We start from the raw sequence: 17493 nt of genomic DNA on the forward strand, positions 1-17493 counted from the left end.
ATTTCTTTCTTAAGATTTTAGTCTGGCGACCTAAAGTTAGCAGACAGGCTTTAAAATCTAAGCTGACAATGTTTAGTGCTTGCCGATTTACAAGCACCAACTGCTCTCCAAGAGCCAAAATACTTTTCGGATTAAATGACGCGTATGTTACAAATAAAACCAATAGCACAAACAAGTCTCCACACAATTGGTTATTTGTGTTAAATCAATTAAAATCCTATCAAGAAAGCACTTAAACGCCTCTTCAGCACACAGACTACAAAGCTCTTACTTTGACATGCAGACTAGCCCGCTTTTTTTGACTATTAAAAGCAACAAGTGCAGCAGTTGCAGCATCCAATCAGATGCCTTTAATATCAAACGGACTGAATAATGTGCTGAAGCATCCAAACTTGCTCTTTGAGTTCTTGTTCCTCCTCCTCAAAGAAAGCACACACACGGGCAAGTTATATTTACAGAATTTTATTATGTTGCAAACAATGACATCCAGATATATTGATACACAACTTTTACTGTGCGTGTATGTGCATTTGTGAGTGTTTGTGTGTTTGTGTGTGTGTGTAAAGAGAGCAGTGAGACCACAGAAAGCAGAATGAAAACCCTGTGTGAAGGAGCCCTCAGTGGGTTAACAAGGCAGAGATAGCGAGCAAAAAAGAGGGCACTGGGCGATTTCTCCAGGGCGACGTACACACGCGCACAAACCTCAGGAAGAAAAAGGTGAGCCGGCTTATTTTCCTCTGTTAAACACACTTCTCGCTATGGGCTGTGTGCCTGTGCTCTCAGCAGCTTATGGATCATTAAGGTCCTGTGAGTGTCTACTAGAAAGCAAGTTTGTTAAAAGAGATGAAAGCGGCATGAATGAACACAGCGGGTGAGAAACTGCCTCCTCTCTCTCCTCTGACCATCAGAGCAGAGACGCTGGAGAGATTCTCCTGTCGTGACATACAAACACACACGCACACTCACACGACGTAAACACACATGTACATGTGCACTTGCACAAAAAAACAAAACTCATGAGATTCATCTAGGGAGCCACAGCCTGCTTCAGTTTTTCATCTTCATTGTCAGCGTCGTCTCCTGGACAGGCTCCACTTTTCCCCACCTCCCTCACACTTTCTCCATCACCAACCACACAGTGACAGACCACAACAATGGAGGCATGGAGTAAAACAAAATTTAACTAAACCCCTCCAACAAAGAGGTGCTATTGGTATTCGTGCACTGTTAACCAGAACCCACCTAAGCCAGCACACAGATATTTACCCTTTGACCCGACGGGAAGTCATGAGAACGGTATGCAAATTTAATTTTTTTTTGTTGAATTAACCATGCAAGGATACTTCTTATTGGTTTTTTTTGAGTGTGTTTATGTGTCAGAGATTGCGTGACATTTATTAAGCGTACCCTACATCCAGAATAATTTACACAAAAGGACAATAGTCATCTTAATAGGGCTGGACCGATGTAGGGGAGGAGGGGGGGGGGGGGGGGAAAGAGGGCAGCGAGGAGAGGGGAAAGCGGCCTTGGTCTACTATGGTTTGAAGTGCAGAGGGTTGGGGGTGGGCACAAGGAAGAGGGTGCAGGACAGGGTTGGGCTTTAGGGCTGGAGGTTGGGGGTGATTGAGGCAATCTCAGCGGCACTCCCACACTTTGACTGTCTGATCGACACTGCCCGTCACCACGTAGGGAGCAGTCTTGTGGAAATCTGCAAGAGGGGGAAACATCTGCTCAGACACATTCAACAAGTTCACACATCACAGAGTGAGCATCAGCTCCAGCTCAGGTTACAGAGCTTCAAATACAGACAGCTTCATCTTTTGTCATATGTTATTTATTTTTAAAAAGTGCGTCTCACCAAGAGAGGTAACAAAGTGTTCGTGGGCACTCAAGGTCTTCATGCAGCGTTTGTTCTTGTAGTCCCAGATCCTAATGGTCTTGTCATCAGCACAGCTTACTATGAATCTTCCTCCAGGGTGAAACAATATCCCGCGCACCCAGTTGTCATGTCCCACCTGCAGACACAAGACCGATTAGCTACCACACTCCTCACTATTCACCCACTGTGCAGCGACACTGGGACTGACACTTCCGTTACTCACCAGAGTCATGAGGCAGATCCCGATGCTCACATCCCACATCTTGATCGTTTTATCTCTGGAGCCAGAGAGCAGGAAAGGCCCAGGTTTTCCACTCTTCTTATTCTATCACAAAGACAGAGATAGGACGAGGCCATTAGAAACAGTGTTTGGTTGCAGCAAAGATGACAGTGAAGTTTGGTATGTGTAAAGATTCCTTCTAAGATATGAAGAGATCATTTTTCAGCTATGACAACATGATTTAAGGCAGGATTACGCTGCTCTGTGAGTCAGTCTGAGCCTACTGAATGTTTTTGCAGAGTGCTCAAATTGTAAATGAGGGCAATAATTCTACACTATTCACTAGAATAATTATGTAGTAACTCATAAGAGAGGTTGTCTGAATCATTAATTCCTTCTTATTTACAAAACCCTGCTTTACCACACCAAAGTAAAGTGGTTTATTACAGTAACTGCGCTGCTACTGAGGCAGACACTTTCATAGAACCCAATGTACATAAACATCCTCCTGGGTCCTGCAGCTGCCATATTCACCTCTGAGCCTGTAGCTTCTAGGATGGTGGGATGAGCGCTGTCGGGGGCCCAAGCGATGCACTCTACCACATGTTCGTGTTCCCGCAACTCAGCTTTGCACTCCTTTGAGGCAACCACCCAGACGCGCACCGTCTGGTCATTGGAGCAGCTGGCAATCAACGAGCCGTCCTGATTGGGACGCACCATCCTCACCCACTCCCTATGGCCTGTAAATGTCTTCACACAGTACCTACAGAAGAAAGTACAAGGTGATCTACAGAGAGCATGTTCAACTTATCCTAAATGCATTACTACAGAGGGCTAAAACAGCATTGTTGGAATAAAGAATGAAATGTTTAAAGTTAACTTTAAATCTAGTTTAAGACCGTAAAACATGCCTCTGTCTCACTTACCCAGTGGCCACCTCCCACATCTTGATAGTCTTATCTCTGGAGGCAGATACTATATGGTCACCATTTGGCATAATAGCTACAGATGACACATTGTGATCGTGGCCTGTAGGACAAAGTCAAAAGATTAGTTGGTCTGCTCTTAATAAGGCAGATACTTCCCAAATAAGACCATCAATGTGTAAGATCTCTAAAATAAGACTACTTTTCTCCCAAAATGAATGACAAGCCTCAGGCCACAAGGCCCAGATTAAACCAGAACTTTCTGTTGTCTGTTGTGTTAACAAAATTCTCTCTCAGAAATACTCACATATTTAAATATAATTACAGTAAGATTAAAAAAAATACTGTGTAACACAAGTTACGATGGTGTAACTTAAAAGCCTTTGCAGGCGGTGTTTTGTAAATATTTCTTACCATGCATTGTTCGAATGCACTCAAAGCCCTGAAAATCCCAAAGTTTGATGCTCATATCAGCTGAACATGAAGCCAGAAGTTTTCCTGACTGGTCAAAGGAGATGTCCTGCACAGAGTCTGTGTGGCCTTTGAGGGTTCGCTCAAAGTCCCCTGCTTCATAGTCCCACACCTAAAATTACAGATGCAGGCAGTGAGGAACGCCAGTCCACAATGATCAAGAAGAACTTAATATCGAACCTAAAAACACATGCACACAAAAGTGCATGTGTATTTAATCAAAAGTGATTAAATTGGTCATTATTGGACAGAATCATGACACAGGGTTGGGTTACAAAATGTAACAAAAATACTAAAAACAGAAAACATTTCAGCCTAATTAAAAAGTATGCAATTTACTACCACAGTGTCAGTTAAATTCATTAAAACAAGAATGAACTTTGACGTTGGAAAGAAAAAGATTTGCACATTTCCCAGTGCTGTGCTCTGGGAGTGCTCCCTCTGACAACACAAGCATCACCCCATCTCCACATAGATGAGCAGTGACAAAGCAGAAAAAAATAAAACAGCGAAGGAGGGAGGAGGATGAAGGGAGGAGGATGGAGGGGGAAGTGTGCTGAAGCCGAAACACAGAGGATAAAAAGGGAGAGCAGCCTCAGATCTGCAGTACGGCTTTGATCTAAAGGGTCAGAGCTGCAGAGGATTCGCTGTGCTGCAACAGTCTCCCTGATTTTGCTCATGAAATGCTGCTCAACACAGACACCACTGATTTGAAATTCCTCAGAGAGACATTTTCAAAAGAGTATAACTGACTTCAGATAAGGCATTTCAAAGATGTGAACAAAATGTGATGTGAACAAGAAGGGGAAAAAAAGACAGCAGCAACTTATGACAGACAAATGAATGCATAATGTATCAGAGTGACAGGTCCAGGCCCTCAGTGACCTTGAATAAAATAAGCAGAAGATGGACAAATGTGTGAATGGGCGATACAGCTGTTAATTCTCCACTTTGATATGGTGAAAAAGGAGACGTTCTATTTTTCAGTATGGAAACTACACCTTCACACTGCCCATATCTACAATGTAAAGGCTCTCCTCTAAACTTGTTTTCTCAAACTGTGATAGAAATGTAAGGACTTAACTAACCATAAAATGAATGAACTGCATGCAGGATTTGTAAGCAAGGTTCAAATGCAACTGACTGTATTTACTAATATTTTAACAGTATGCAAATGTTGTCTGGCAATACAGATGCAAACCTTAATGGTAGCATCCTCAGAAGCTGTGACCATGACCGAAAACACGGGGTGGAATATAACACGCGTGACCGGAGCACGGTGCCCACTCAAGGCGTATCTCTCTGGGGGGCGAGGGATCCACTCCTTGGGGTCGCGCTTCTGGCCCACAGACCCTCCGTGTGTCATCTCCTCTTTAGCCTCATTCAATTTTGACTCCAATTCCATCACCTGAAGTAAAGCAAGGAAAAGCAACAGGTTAAGAAATCCAGTGAGACAACACTTATCCCAATAAACAAAAAAAAGTTTTCAAATTCATTAATGCAAATAAAACTCGCTTTACCTATAGCTTCTTTGTACAGGGGGCCATGGCTAAACGCAGTTATCACTTTACATATTGCATTGTGCTTGCAAGTTTATTCCGCCATGTTAAAAATGTACAGCTAATCTCAAACGTGTTTTCATTTGTTACCTTCTTCTGTAATCTGATAACCGAGGTCCACTTCTTTTCCAACAGCCCTGCATACTTCTTATCTACTTCTTCATTCTGTGAACCAAGTAAAAGACAACAAATGTTCCCCCTCATTAAAATTACATGTGCAACTTTTTGGTCATTTCTGTGCATCAACCTCGTCATACCATATCTAACTCTGCCTCTTTCTTGAAAGTGGAATACGCCTCCTCGTAGCCATTGGAACGAAGATAGTCAGCTATGGCCCGGTTTCTGACGAAAAAAAAAAATAAATAAATAAAAAAATTACAACACCACAGTCATTTTTTTTTTGTTTTGTTTAAAGGTTTCATCTCAAGATTTAACCAACTCTTTGGAAATGCAGTTTCTGTGAAACCACTAGAGTCCAAAGCAAATTTCTGCGAGAGGAAAATTAAGTATATTGTATCATATATCAATAACATTTCTAATCTTACGTGACAAACATGAACTGAGGGCAGTTGTGCCAAATCAAACACATGTCAATAAAGTCAAGGTGATGTCGACATTTATTAAGTAGCAAGTCTACCCCAACCGAAATTCTGGTTCTTGAAAGAGGGCAGAGTGCACCCCGTCTTATGATGTGGGCTTTGGGATTCAAGTTTCACAGTTCCCCTCCCCTTAAAAGTCGGGCAGTTTGAGCAAGTGTCAGAGGAAATTCTAACCCTTCATTGAAGAAAACAAAACGTAAGGACCCGATCACTGGGAAACTGTGTTTTGTGCTGCTATGGAAACCAAAGACTTGGCACAGAAAGAGTCCTGAACACCAAGTGTGGATGACACGAAGCCCACAACCCACAAGCACATGGAAACGCATAGCGAGCATGCAAATACACACATACAGAGTTATATAAATGATTGTAAGGGCTCTTTTATAAGATGAGGGGTGAATATTTCATGAGTAAGTGAGCTAAATTTAGGCTGCAGCTTTGGGGCTACTTCGAATGTCTGATAAATCCTGTCTGCTATTGCTTTTCAACAGGATTTCCACTGATTTCTTCGTTTCGGGGTTTTTCAGACCTTTATTGCAACAAGACAGCAAAGAGAAGACAGAAAAGCTGGGAGAAAGACCAGTGGGGGACAGAAAACAAACAAACAACAACAAAAAAACAACAACAACAACAACAAAACAAACCCCCTGCACAGTAAGTACTCTTGGGCCAGATTCAAACCTGAGCCTCTGTGTTGGTGTTATGGTATATGGGTCGCCCACTTAACTTAATAAGCATAGGGGTTTTTCAGGTTTTTCATGAGTTAAACCAGCCATGATCAAACCTGTTTTTTTGGTTTGTTTTTTTCCCAACGTTCTACATTTTGAAGTCCAATGGTGAGTTAAACTCCTAAAACATGTTTAAAAATATACTTTTTGTATTGTCTGGACTGTGAGATCAGCCAGTCATTCACCACGGAAGAAGGCTGCCCACATTAAACAGCCATCACTTTGTTAAGTTCCTCCTCCTGGCACACCCCACTCATTTATTTGCTCCTGTCATGCGGGGTTATGAAATATTCACCAAGCAGCTAACAAGTGAAGCACCATAAAGCTCACATCTCTTTACACTTCCTACAATACGTTCTTGTAAGGCAGCGTTTTGTATCAGGACTAGAAAATACAAAATTTACAAAAAAAAAAAAAGGCTCATTTATAGAAAGTGCCCCCCTCCCTCTCCTCAAGTCCTGTCAGTTTACATGTCCATTCTTGTTTGTATGTTTAAGAAGGCTGCATTCCCACACATTTACATCAGGGCACTCACAGTTCATCTCTTTGTCTCTGTGACAGCACCATGGTGGCTGCTGTTCACTCCCTCTCAGGGAGGTGAGGATGAGGTGATGTGGGAGGGGAGGGGGAAGTCTGGCTCGTAAGTGTCTGGTGGTGAGGTGCCCGATCCCTCAGAACTTTCTCCTCCAGGGGTACAAAGGTGGGGAAAGTAAAGGTGCCGGGCAGAGCAAGATGATCTGGAGATACTGCCGTCACCCAAATGTCAGAATCAGGTTCCACGAGTTCTCCCAAAGGTCCAAATCTGTCTCACTGAACAGATGCGCCCATCACCTGATGAACAGAGGAGAGGGTGAAGAGCAGTGGATTAAACATACATATATGCAGTATTCAGACATACAGAAACATGGGACACATGAATTACAATCTAGAAGAATTCTCCAACAGTAAAGTCAGTGGTAAAAGAATATGAAACTTTTCAACACCACATTTTGGAGCCAACAAACTTTCCAGTATTTTTTTTAAAGCAGATTTTATTTGTGATTCCAGAATAGGAATGTGAGCAGCTAGATGTTGAAATCCTGCTGTTTGTAGTGGTGCAACGGATCAAAAGTCTCACGGTTCGGATCGGATCAGATCACGTTTTTTTTCATCACAGATTGGATGCCTCCACTCTGCCTCCTGACATCTGACCCACGTTAACACATGGACTGAACAGACACACACCCACAATGGACAACTGTACCCTCAAACACACAATAATAACATGGACTGAACCACCACTCACAACCACTAGCACTTTATATAGCCTCTGTAGAAATTATCCACATATCTCACTTATCTTAACTGCACTACTGTATAGCTCTGTGTAAATAATCATTCTGTACATTCGATAATTTTTAATCCTACAACTGTTTACAACTTGCATAGTTCCCATTTCTGTATAGCTGTATATCTCAGATTTCTGTAAAGTTATTTATTTCATATTCTGTATAGTTTTTCATATTTATATCCTGTTCATAGCTTGTACTCACTACAGCCTGTACATACTTATAGTTATAGAATATTCACAACATACTTCATACCGTGTACATTATAACATACCATAATAGACCCATTTCTGTAATATACTCACATATCTATATTATTGCTAATATATATTGTAATATATCTATATCACTAAAGCACTTCTGGATGGATGCAAACTGCATTTCGTTGCCCTGTACCTGTGCATGTGTAATGACAATAAAGTTTAATTCTATTCTATTCTATCAATTTTCGAATCAGCGAAAAAAAAAAAAAAAAAAAAAAAAGACAACAAAAATTTAAGTCGCCATTTACTTATTTAAGTACTTTTTGCCTATTAAAAAAAACATTCAACTCAAGACTCATTCCTCGCTGTGATTTAATGAGCGGTCAAGTAACTTTAAACTTTTCCTGCTCATACATGCTTGGAGCGATCTTGTCACTGAAGTGGACGCGCGACGGGATATCATAGCGTGGCTCAAGCACGTTCATCATAGTTTAAACTAGTGCTGTCAGTGTAAATCTCGTTAAGATGACGTTAATGCCATAACTGCATTAACGTGTTAACTAGTTACCGCGGATCGCCCCGTGCGTGGGGCTGCACGGCGTCAATGCGTCAACTAGCGCATTGACTAGTTTAAACCCCCTGTTTTGCACAACAGAATACGGCCTCCCGTCTGCAGCTAAACACCCCAATAGCTTTTGTAATAGCTTTAGCCCGGTCGGACTGGGCAGCAAAGGACTGCTTAAATACCGCAAACTCCTCTGCTCCTCCACTTGGACCGCTAGCGCTGACCATAGCTATCGCTTGACAGACTGATCACGTGCACCATACACATACTTTTTTCTTCTTTTTCGAATCTTCGGATCACGTGCGTGCTGAACTGTGGAGTGGGATCGGTTCGGATTACGGATCAACCATGATCCGTTGCACCACTACTGGTTTGTTAATCAAATTACTCTAATTTTTCCTGTTATTAAGATGTTCCGATGGCACTGTTCCCTCTCTGTGATGGGGAGTTGAAAACAACAACAACAAAAAAGATAGCTTATAGGTGATAACTGTGTTAATGAATGCTGTTCTGCAGTATTCTGATGTAGAACATGACTGATTGATTATACAAAGCAATGTGTTCTGCACATGCGCGTGGACGTTGACCTACAAAGGTGGAACGCACACACAGTAACAAATGCAATTTGACTTTTACAGAATGCTAATCTTAAAGGTAGGGCTGCTCGATTATGGCAAAAATGATGATCACGATTATTTTCACTGAAATTGAGATCGCGATTATTTGACGATATTTATTTAACCCTTTAAGACCTACTATAGAACCAAGTCCGCCAGAGCTCATATTATTTTTTTTACATGTTGTAGTGCCGTTTGTGGGAGCATTTCAATTTGCTATGCAACTGTTATAGCCCATATTTTAATAATATGTATGCATTAAGTCCATAGTAACTACATTAATTGCAAAAAAGTGCAATAAACTACAAAAAAAATTGAAAATCGTTTTTGTTTTTTACATGTATTTCTACTTGGAGAAATTTAAGAGGTTTATCCCTCAAAACTTTAAATACAAAAAAGTTGCAAAAAATAGTTTACAACAACAGGAAATTTATTTTGAGTGTCTTCATAGTTTTATTTTGGAGATACACCAATTTTTATATACTGCAGGAAAAACGAAAAAACAATCCTATGATGCAAATTTGCAAAGAAAACAGCATGTGCATCAAAATAAACTATTTCCAGCAGTGCAATTTGAGTTCTAAGCATCCCAGCAACTATTCAGAAAGGTCAAACATGACCAGTATAGGCTTTTAAGGCCTACAAGTAAAAAACTACAATTTCCGCGAAAATGACGTCACTTCCGGTTTCGGCCAGGAAATGGCGGACATACAGTTCGCGCTGACGTCTGTTTCACTGTGGGAAGTGTTACGAACAGCTGATAGGAACGGCAAAGCGCGTTTCTGGAATATTGTGTTTTTGTTCCTGCAAGAGCTTTTTATGCAGTTTTTGCAAAGCTTTATGTGGAAGGAAACTGCGACCGAGGACAAGCTGATGGCATCAGATGCAAGTACAACTCCTCTGGTTTCATATGCAAAACAAATTATTGCGCTAGCTTACACGGTTCCGGTTCTACAGGGATTTAAAAATAGTTACACAACACGGAGCGTGCTGCTCTGACCGGCTTTAAAGGGTTAACAATGACTTTAAAAAATAATATAAAATAGTGTGCAACACCACTGAAGTTTTTTTACCTCTCTTTTCAACCAGCGGCAGTCACTCTCCTCTCCAAATAACTTCTGCTTAGCTTTCCGGGCTTCCCTCGGGTCCTCTTAATCAGCGGTCTCCAACCTTTTTTGCGCCCGACAATATTTTCACGGACCGGCCTTTAAGGTGTCGCGGATAAATGAGGGAGGGGCTAATAATCGGCTCAGTCATTTTTAATGATCGTTGAAAGCCCAGATCGTAATCGTGATTAAAATTCGATTAATTGAGCAGCCCTACTTAAAGGCGCAATTTAGTACAGTGGAACCCCGACTTACGAAATTAATCTGTTCCCGAGGGTCTTTCGTAACTCGAAAATCTTTGTAAGTCGAAGCACCCATTGCGCGTTTTGAGTGAGGCGATGCTGAACGATAGGCTATAGGCTAATTGCTAACTAGAACAATGTCGTTCAAGTGGAACCGCGAAGCGCAAGTACGGAAGCCAAGGGGTTGTCACATGATTTGGAAGGCATTGTAGGCTCAGCCAATCAGAGCCAGCAGATTTCATTACTCGGGCATTTTGCCGTAACATGGGCAGAAATACTGTCGTTCAGTGCCTTCGTAACTTGAATTTTTCGTGAAACGGGGTATTCGTAAGTCGGGGTTCCACTGTATAACTTTTTTCCTTTCGGACCACTTGATTTACTAGTCTTTTAAACAACTGGTTCAATGCATGCAGTTTTTATGTCCCGATAACCACAGAAATGATTTTTGGTATTCATTTATCTTTATTTTACATGGAAGTCCCACTGAAATCAAATCTCTTTGACATGACCAAGGTAACAGCCATACAAACTCAAAATACAATAAAATCAAATATAATGTAAAATGCGAGAGAGTATAGGATATACTATATACACTGGTGTGCACATAAGTGGTCCACAGGTGCGCATGGATTAACCCCAGACACTGACAGAGGACCATAAGAGCATGTTGCCCTTGTTTATGTCACAGTCTGCTGCATTGTTCTCCTCCACTTCACCCTTTAGACCGCCTTAAGATAAATGAAAACTGCAAGGTGCCTCACTGGAAACTGTTCATAATAATATTTATATTTTACAGATGAGCATCTGCTTAAAACGGAAGCATTCAACCACTGCAAACATTTAGCCTGTAATATCCTAGAAGGAGCTCCTCTCTCCTGCCTGCAAACATGATGACTGACTGAGATGACAGGACAGAGCAAATGATTTTAGCTGATCTCATCTCTCACCATGGTGTAAAAACAGCGATTTGACCAAACATACCATGCTCCATCTATTACAGAACCAAGACAATCTCTGTTACTTCTGCACCTGCCCGACACTTCTGAACATCACCATTAAGGAGAAAATACTTTAAAAGAACACACAGGCAAAAGTTATTGCAAATAAATAATAATTGAAGAACGGTATAAAATTCACAAACACCTTTTTAAATCTTCTAAGTTATTACACTGAGAGGCAAATGTGTTTAGTTACAAGGTTAGGACAAAAGGAACTCATGCGGGGGCGATTTGTTTGCAACCTTCCATTCTCTTAAATTAAATTTTTTTTTTAAATAAAATAAAATACAAAAATTATTTTAATGAGTTTTCTACACAAAGATATAAACAAATAAAAAAGGAAAACCATACACACTTATTAGTAGGGGTGCAACGATACACAAAATTCACGGTTCGGTTCGGTTCGATACTTTGGTGTCACGGTTCGATATTTTTTCGATACAAAAAAATGTTCATGCCTTTTTAATTTGTCATTTATTAAAATTATAAATATATATTTTAACTCAAAAGTACAGTTTTTAAATTTAACCCTAACCCTTGTGCGTGTTTTTTATTTTGACAGCGAATGCGCACCTGCGGACCACTTTTGTGCAGCCCTGGTTATTTAGCTCGTCATATTGCAGCCACAGAAATTCTTTTGTCCATGAAACCATAAAGCTGCACTTTCTTTTTGCCTTATAGTCTGATTTGTCATAACTTCTCCGTTTTGTGGTAAGCTTTTCTTTGGCTGTCACTTCTTCACCCTGACCTGTCTTGTTTGGCTCAGCAGAACTGAAATGCTTTTACACACTCACTCACATAAGCTCAGCGATTCTCTGCGCGATCAACCTCTCACATGTTTAAGCTTGCTGCGGGAGATTTCACTTGTCATGTTTGCATAGTAAGCTAACGATTAATAAGACGATGTCAGAGGAATTGGTGCGCAAATTATCATCACTCACAGATCAGTGCTGTCGCTCTCTATACACAGTTCGCACGATTGCAAAGTGAAAGCAAAAAAACAAGCGCAAATTCAAACGCGATTTCAATATGTCACATATTGACAGTGGCTCACCGATGCCAATGACATAATTACCCAGCTACATTTCTGAAAGAATGCAAAAGCATTGACATATATTTTTCCTTCCTACAATAGCCCGACGGGCAGGGTAGCCCGACTGAAAAAAAATCGCTAGCCCCAGGACGTCAGGCTAGCGATATTGCAAGCCCTGTATCTGATTGAGAAATCATGCATCTTTGGAAAAGAGAGTTTATTACAGAGTAATGTCTCTTTCCAAAATAAAAGCTATACTATCCGCTTCTTCTGGGCTATATTCTCAGCAGCATAAGGAGAATCATGTGCTAACAGCTGTCTAAATGACTCGGCTAAAGTTAGTAGCATGCTTGTTGTTTTTGTCTTTGCACTAGGATGATGTAAATGTGCAGTCATATTCGTTGTGTTCCCACTAGTGCTTTCAGGTTAATCTCGTTGAAATGACTTTAACACCACAACACGGCAAATCTCCGTTAACGAGCTACCGCCGATCGCCCCGTGCATGGGGCTAGACGGCCAACACGTTAACGAGCTAACTGCGCTAACACACTAGTTCCCACCCATGTAATTGAGCATTGCATGGCACATCCAACATACTGTTTTACTTTAGTCCATGACTCGCTTACCTTCAGGGTCATACGTCACATGAAAACCAAAATAATTCCAAACGCCAGATCTGAATGAGGGTGGGGGAGGTGCCCTGCGCTCTTCCTTCTGACGATGCTGTCTGTGTTGAGCGCTCAGTGGATCTGCGCTCGACAGTGCAGCCTAGGCGGAGTAGTCGAACGCAGATTCACTGAGCGCTCAACACAGACAGCATCGTCAGAAGGAAAGTTGATAAAATAAATTACAAATGTTGTATTGTTCGATACATATGCGTACCGAACCGAAAGCACTGTATCGAACGGTTCAATATCGATACGAATATCGTTGCACCCCTACTTATTAGTGTATGAACATAACTGCTTATTTTCTAGTTAGAAACCGGGTGTTGTATCATTTGTAAACATTCACATAATCATTAAGCTATTAGAAACATGTTTATGCAACATTTGTTTATGCAACATTTTTTTAAGACACACCTCTATTTCTACCACTAACTAGCCTCTACGTGTGAATTCATGAAGTTTATGAATGCAGCTTGCTAACCAACTTCAGTAGCACTGGATAATAACTTCATAGTCTCATTCAAATATGTCAACTTATGGCTTGAAGAAACCAGGTGGCTGAAAAAGCACCAACACTGAAGCTTCAAAATGTGTAGTCCAAACTCAGTGGGTGGATACGACCATCTTTTATACCATCTATTATTCTCCCTCACTTTTCCCAAGATCTGGTTCGAGGTATAACAGAATGACCAATGGGTAACTTCATGGTCGCGGGTCCATTTTTTCATACTGTCTGATACACAGAAGTAGCTAGAGAACAATTCAAAGAACCAACCCAATAATTAGTTAAGTGCATTTATGCAATCCTATAATCACAGGATTTAAGATTTTGATTTTTCATGGCTGAGCTTACAATAACAAGGGGGAAAGACAGCGTCCCTTTTCTTCTGTCTTCAAAACACACAGTTCCTACAGTGCAGGATTTTTTTTTTTTTTTTTTTTTTTTTTTTTTTTTACAATTATAGAAAGAAGGAACCTTTGAAAAGAAAAGTCAAATTAAACAACCTTGTGATTGTCCATAGGTGTGCAGCCATGGGTCACAGCAGCCAGCAACTGACTGTGGAAGATTTAAAGAATATCTGAGAAATGACACTTCTATATTCTAGATACTTGGTGATTTCTGCAAGCAATTGATTGTGCATTTACATAAAAAGAATATAATCATACTATGATATTGCCCAATGTGATTTAATTGCTCTAAACCTTTATTATTAAACCAATGCCAACGTCTTTAGATGGACAAACAAGCCAACGTGGTGTCATCGGCACATTATCCATGAGGCGATCAGTAGAGTGTACATAGCATACCGAACACTTTCAATTTAGCAGTCAGTGAAAAGGACAGAGATGTCCTCCCATCTTGCTCCCGATGCTCATCGTTATCCACAAAGCTCTTCACGCCTCTCACCAAGAGCTACAAATGTACCCATGAAATACTCTCAAACCGTGAAGGTGAAAGATGACTAAGCCCCCATTAAGACTACAATAACAGTGATGTCAGCTAGGCCTCAGCTCCTCCCGACTCAAATACGCGTTATGTTCAGTTTAACAAGCAACATGCACAGGTGACCCAGACCTTACCGCACTTGTCAAATAATCGCACCGCTATCTAAGCGGTGTAGAAATTCATTACTAATTGTAATGATGCAATCTTGAGAATAATTTCACTGAACCTGCTAGGCACTCCTACATTCCCTATCTTCTTATCAACCAAACTACTTTACAATGATAAGGCAAGATTTTACACAGGCTCAAAATAGGACTTTGCAGAAGGAGACTACATACGTGAGCAAGACTAGTCCAAATACAGTTAAGGCCAACGTTTCAGCTGCCCTACTTAAAAGACGTCTATGCATTTCCCTGTTATTTCTCGTCACTTCACACACCAAAATCTATTCTATTTTACAACCAAGTAAATTAATCACCATTTACAAAAAAATTATAACAATGAAGGTCTGTGAAGGTTCTCAGTCATCCAGGTCATCGTAGTCAAAGGAGCTTGACAATGAATAATAAAACTCTAAATTCTCTATCCTGGGTAATTTTGTGTTGGAAGACAACCAAAGACTCCTTTTTTCAACTTCAAAGTATAGACAGAGGAAAAAAACAAAACAACAAAAAAAAAAAAAAAACTCTGCACATTATAAAACAGGAAAATAAAATACACTGGATAAGCTGAATCAAAAGCATGACCCTAAAAACTGACTTGGCATGGTTTGTAGACAATTTAAACCATCACATTTTTTTTATTTGTTTGTTTGAAATTTGTTTAAAATAAAGACTTCCAGAAAGGTTTGGGTTCTTCACTTAAGCTATTAGTTATACACCATAATAAAAGAGCCTACAGGCAGAGATTAGAAACAGAACTAATCATGCCTTTTTAACTCCTTGATAAAATGTACAGCCTGTGGGTACACGTGTCTCGACTGAGTTTATGACTAGACAGAGGGGCATATGTTGTTTTGTTATTTAGATAAGACATAATTTCACAATGTTTACATGCAGACCCAATGAAACAAAAAGGTGACAAAAACCAACCAAACCCATTAGTATTTGCTCTGTTCGTGTCAAACTGCTGAGCAATGCCCCTCCTTATGGATGACCTTCAGGCCAAACAAGTCCCTTCTTGCACAGACTAAAGCATATAGCAATGTTTGCTTACTAACCAAACATCATGACAAAGCAATCTGTTTTATTCCACTTGCAAGCCCTGATACTTAAGATTTCCTTAATTATGTCATTTAAGTTTATTCTATTAGTCTAGAACTTCAGCTTAAAAGTTATTCTCACGACCAAAGTGCTGCCAACAGTCACAGCCCATGACATAAAAAATCCAAACTATTTAACAATCTTAAAAATGGTACCAAAAATACCCAAACAACTACAACAAAAACCTGCATATTAATAGATGCAGGCATCTCAAACATATTATAAACAAATCAGAAATGCATGCATAAATGTAGCACTGAATTGAACCTTTACCTTAGTATATAAAATATAATTTCACGCTATAAGATGGACAGTCTAATGAACAAGCATTGGCCTTCGCGTTCCGTGTTATGCAATAGCAACTGGTAGACAAATCAATAATGATTCAATTAGCAAAATTGGGCTTAGAAGACAGTTTTGTGCACAGCAATTTAAATCTGCATAGTATTTTTCCATCAGACTCCACTCTGAATGTAATTCCTAAAATGCAGGTTTAAATATGGAGGAAAACTACCAAATGTCCCAAGACTGCTTCATGTATTACAAATCATAGACGAGTTTTAAAATCTGGATAGGGTGACGTCTTTCTAAGCCTCTGTGGCCACAAGGGCAAAGTTGCAGTACAGCCTCAGCAACGCCCTTTCCAGCTAGCGTTAGCTTAGCACGACAAGTGCACCAAGTCCGCTAATAACCACACGCTGGATTCCTGGATCACCACACCGTCAACATAACAAAATATACAAAGGGCGTCTGTCCACACCAACGAAGAGCTAAAACATCCAGCCGCTTGTTTGACAAAAAATAACTGCTACCCGATATATGTGAAGGCGGAGAGGGTATGAGCCCCAAGTTTGGGATGTTATTGCCAATATTCCCAATACGAGACAACACAAAAGGCTTCAACTTTCAGAATTCAGAACCTTAATTTAGGCGTTTTCCAGCCGCATCAGATCCTTTGCAGCTGACCGTGAGAAATATGACAGCACCCAGGTTAGCTTAGCCGGCTAGCACACCACGTTAGCTCATCCGAACTTCCATAAATAGGCGTAGCTAACGTTAGCTCGATCTACAGGGAGGGTTCACAACAAGCGCCCAGATGCAAGTCATGCATAGTCCGAGAGTCGCGACACTTGCTTTTAAAAATCCCAGTCACACTCGGGGGCGTTGAATAACCTCACCGTGAGACTGTCTCAACGTTCAACCTCCGAGTCGATGATCTTATGCGGGCGAACTTTTGCCACTTAGCTTAGCTCTCGGCCTCTCCGCCATTTTGAGGTTGGAACGGGAAAGCGCAGACACTGCAGGCAATTCGTCGTCAAAATAACAAGTCTCACTAAGTGCCAAAACAAAAATACACATTTGTTACAACTAATAACTTACCATAAGGCAAATCTCATTCTCATATCTTCTTTCCTGGCCCGAGCATGCGACGGAATACCCTGGTTTTGATGTGATAATGGGACTTTTCGCATCACCCGGCACGGACGGCCAGATTTTTCTCCTCTTGGTACCACCGCATTCGCCCGACCCAGCTAACGGTCGCGGTTGGATATCGGGAGCGCGCACGTTCACATGAATGGTGGCGCGCAGCGTACAGATATCACGCTCTAAATATCACGCTTTAATTTTTTTTTCTAAATTA

General features: G+C 40.8%; 1 protein-coding gene across 2 annotated transcripts; it reads right to left on the minus strand.

Annotated features, from left to right (window-relative positions):
- Nucleotides 1-446: 446 nt before the first annotated feature.
- LOC146565906 (lissencephaly-1 homolog A-like) lies at nt 447-17405 on the minus strand. 2 transcript variants are annotated; one of them, XM_085289338.1, is made up of 12 exons: nt 17232-17405; nt 17030-17149; nt 6918-7213; nt 5313-5397; nt 5146-5220; nt 4698-4904; nt 3440-3608; nt 3026-3128; nt 2634-2862; nt 2103-2204; nt 1859-2015; nt 447-1708 (listed from the first exon to the last, which is right to left on the minus strand). In XM_085289338.1, the coding sequence occupies exons 3-12, from the start codon at nt 6947-6949 to the stop codon at nt 1635-1637; spliced, it is 1233 nt and encodes a 410-aa protein (XP_085145464.1). In that variant the 5' UTR covers nt 6950-7213; nt 17030-17149; nt 17232-17405; the 3' UTR covers nt 447-1634. The 2 variants fall into 2 exon arrangements, with proteins under 2 accessions (XP_085145464.1, XP_085145463.1); XM_085289337.1 differs by lacking the exon at nt 17030-17149.
- Nucleotides 17406-17493: the final 88 nt, after the last annotated feature.

This window comes from Mchenga conophoros, linkage group LG10 (assembly GCF_057382185.1).
Source record: "Mchenga conophoros isolate Kocher_MC1m ecotype Shallow Benthic linkage group LG10, M_conophoros_male_GT1.1, whole genome shotgun sequence".
NCBI lineage: Eukaryota > Metazoa > Chordata > Actinopteri > Cichliformes > Cichlidae > Mchenga > Mchenga conophoros.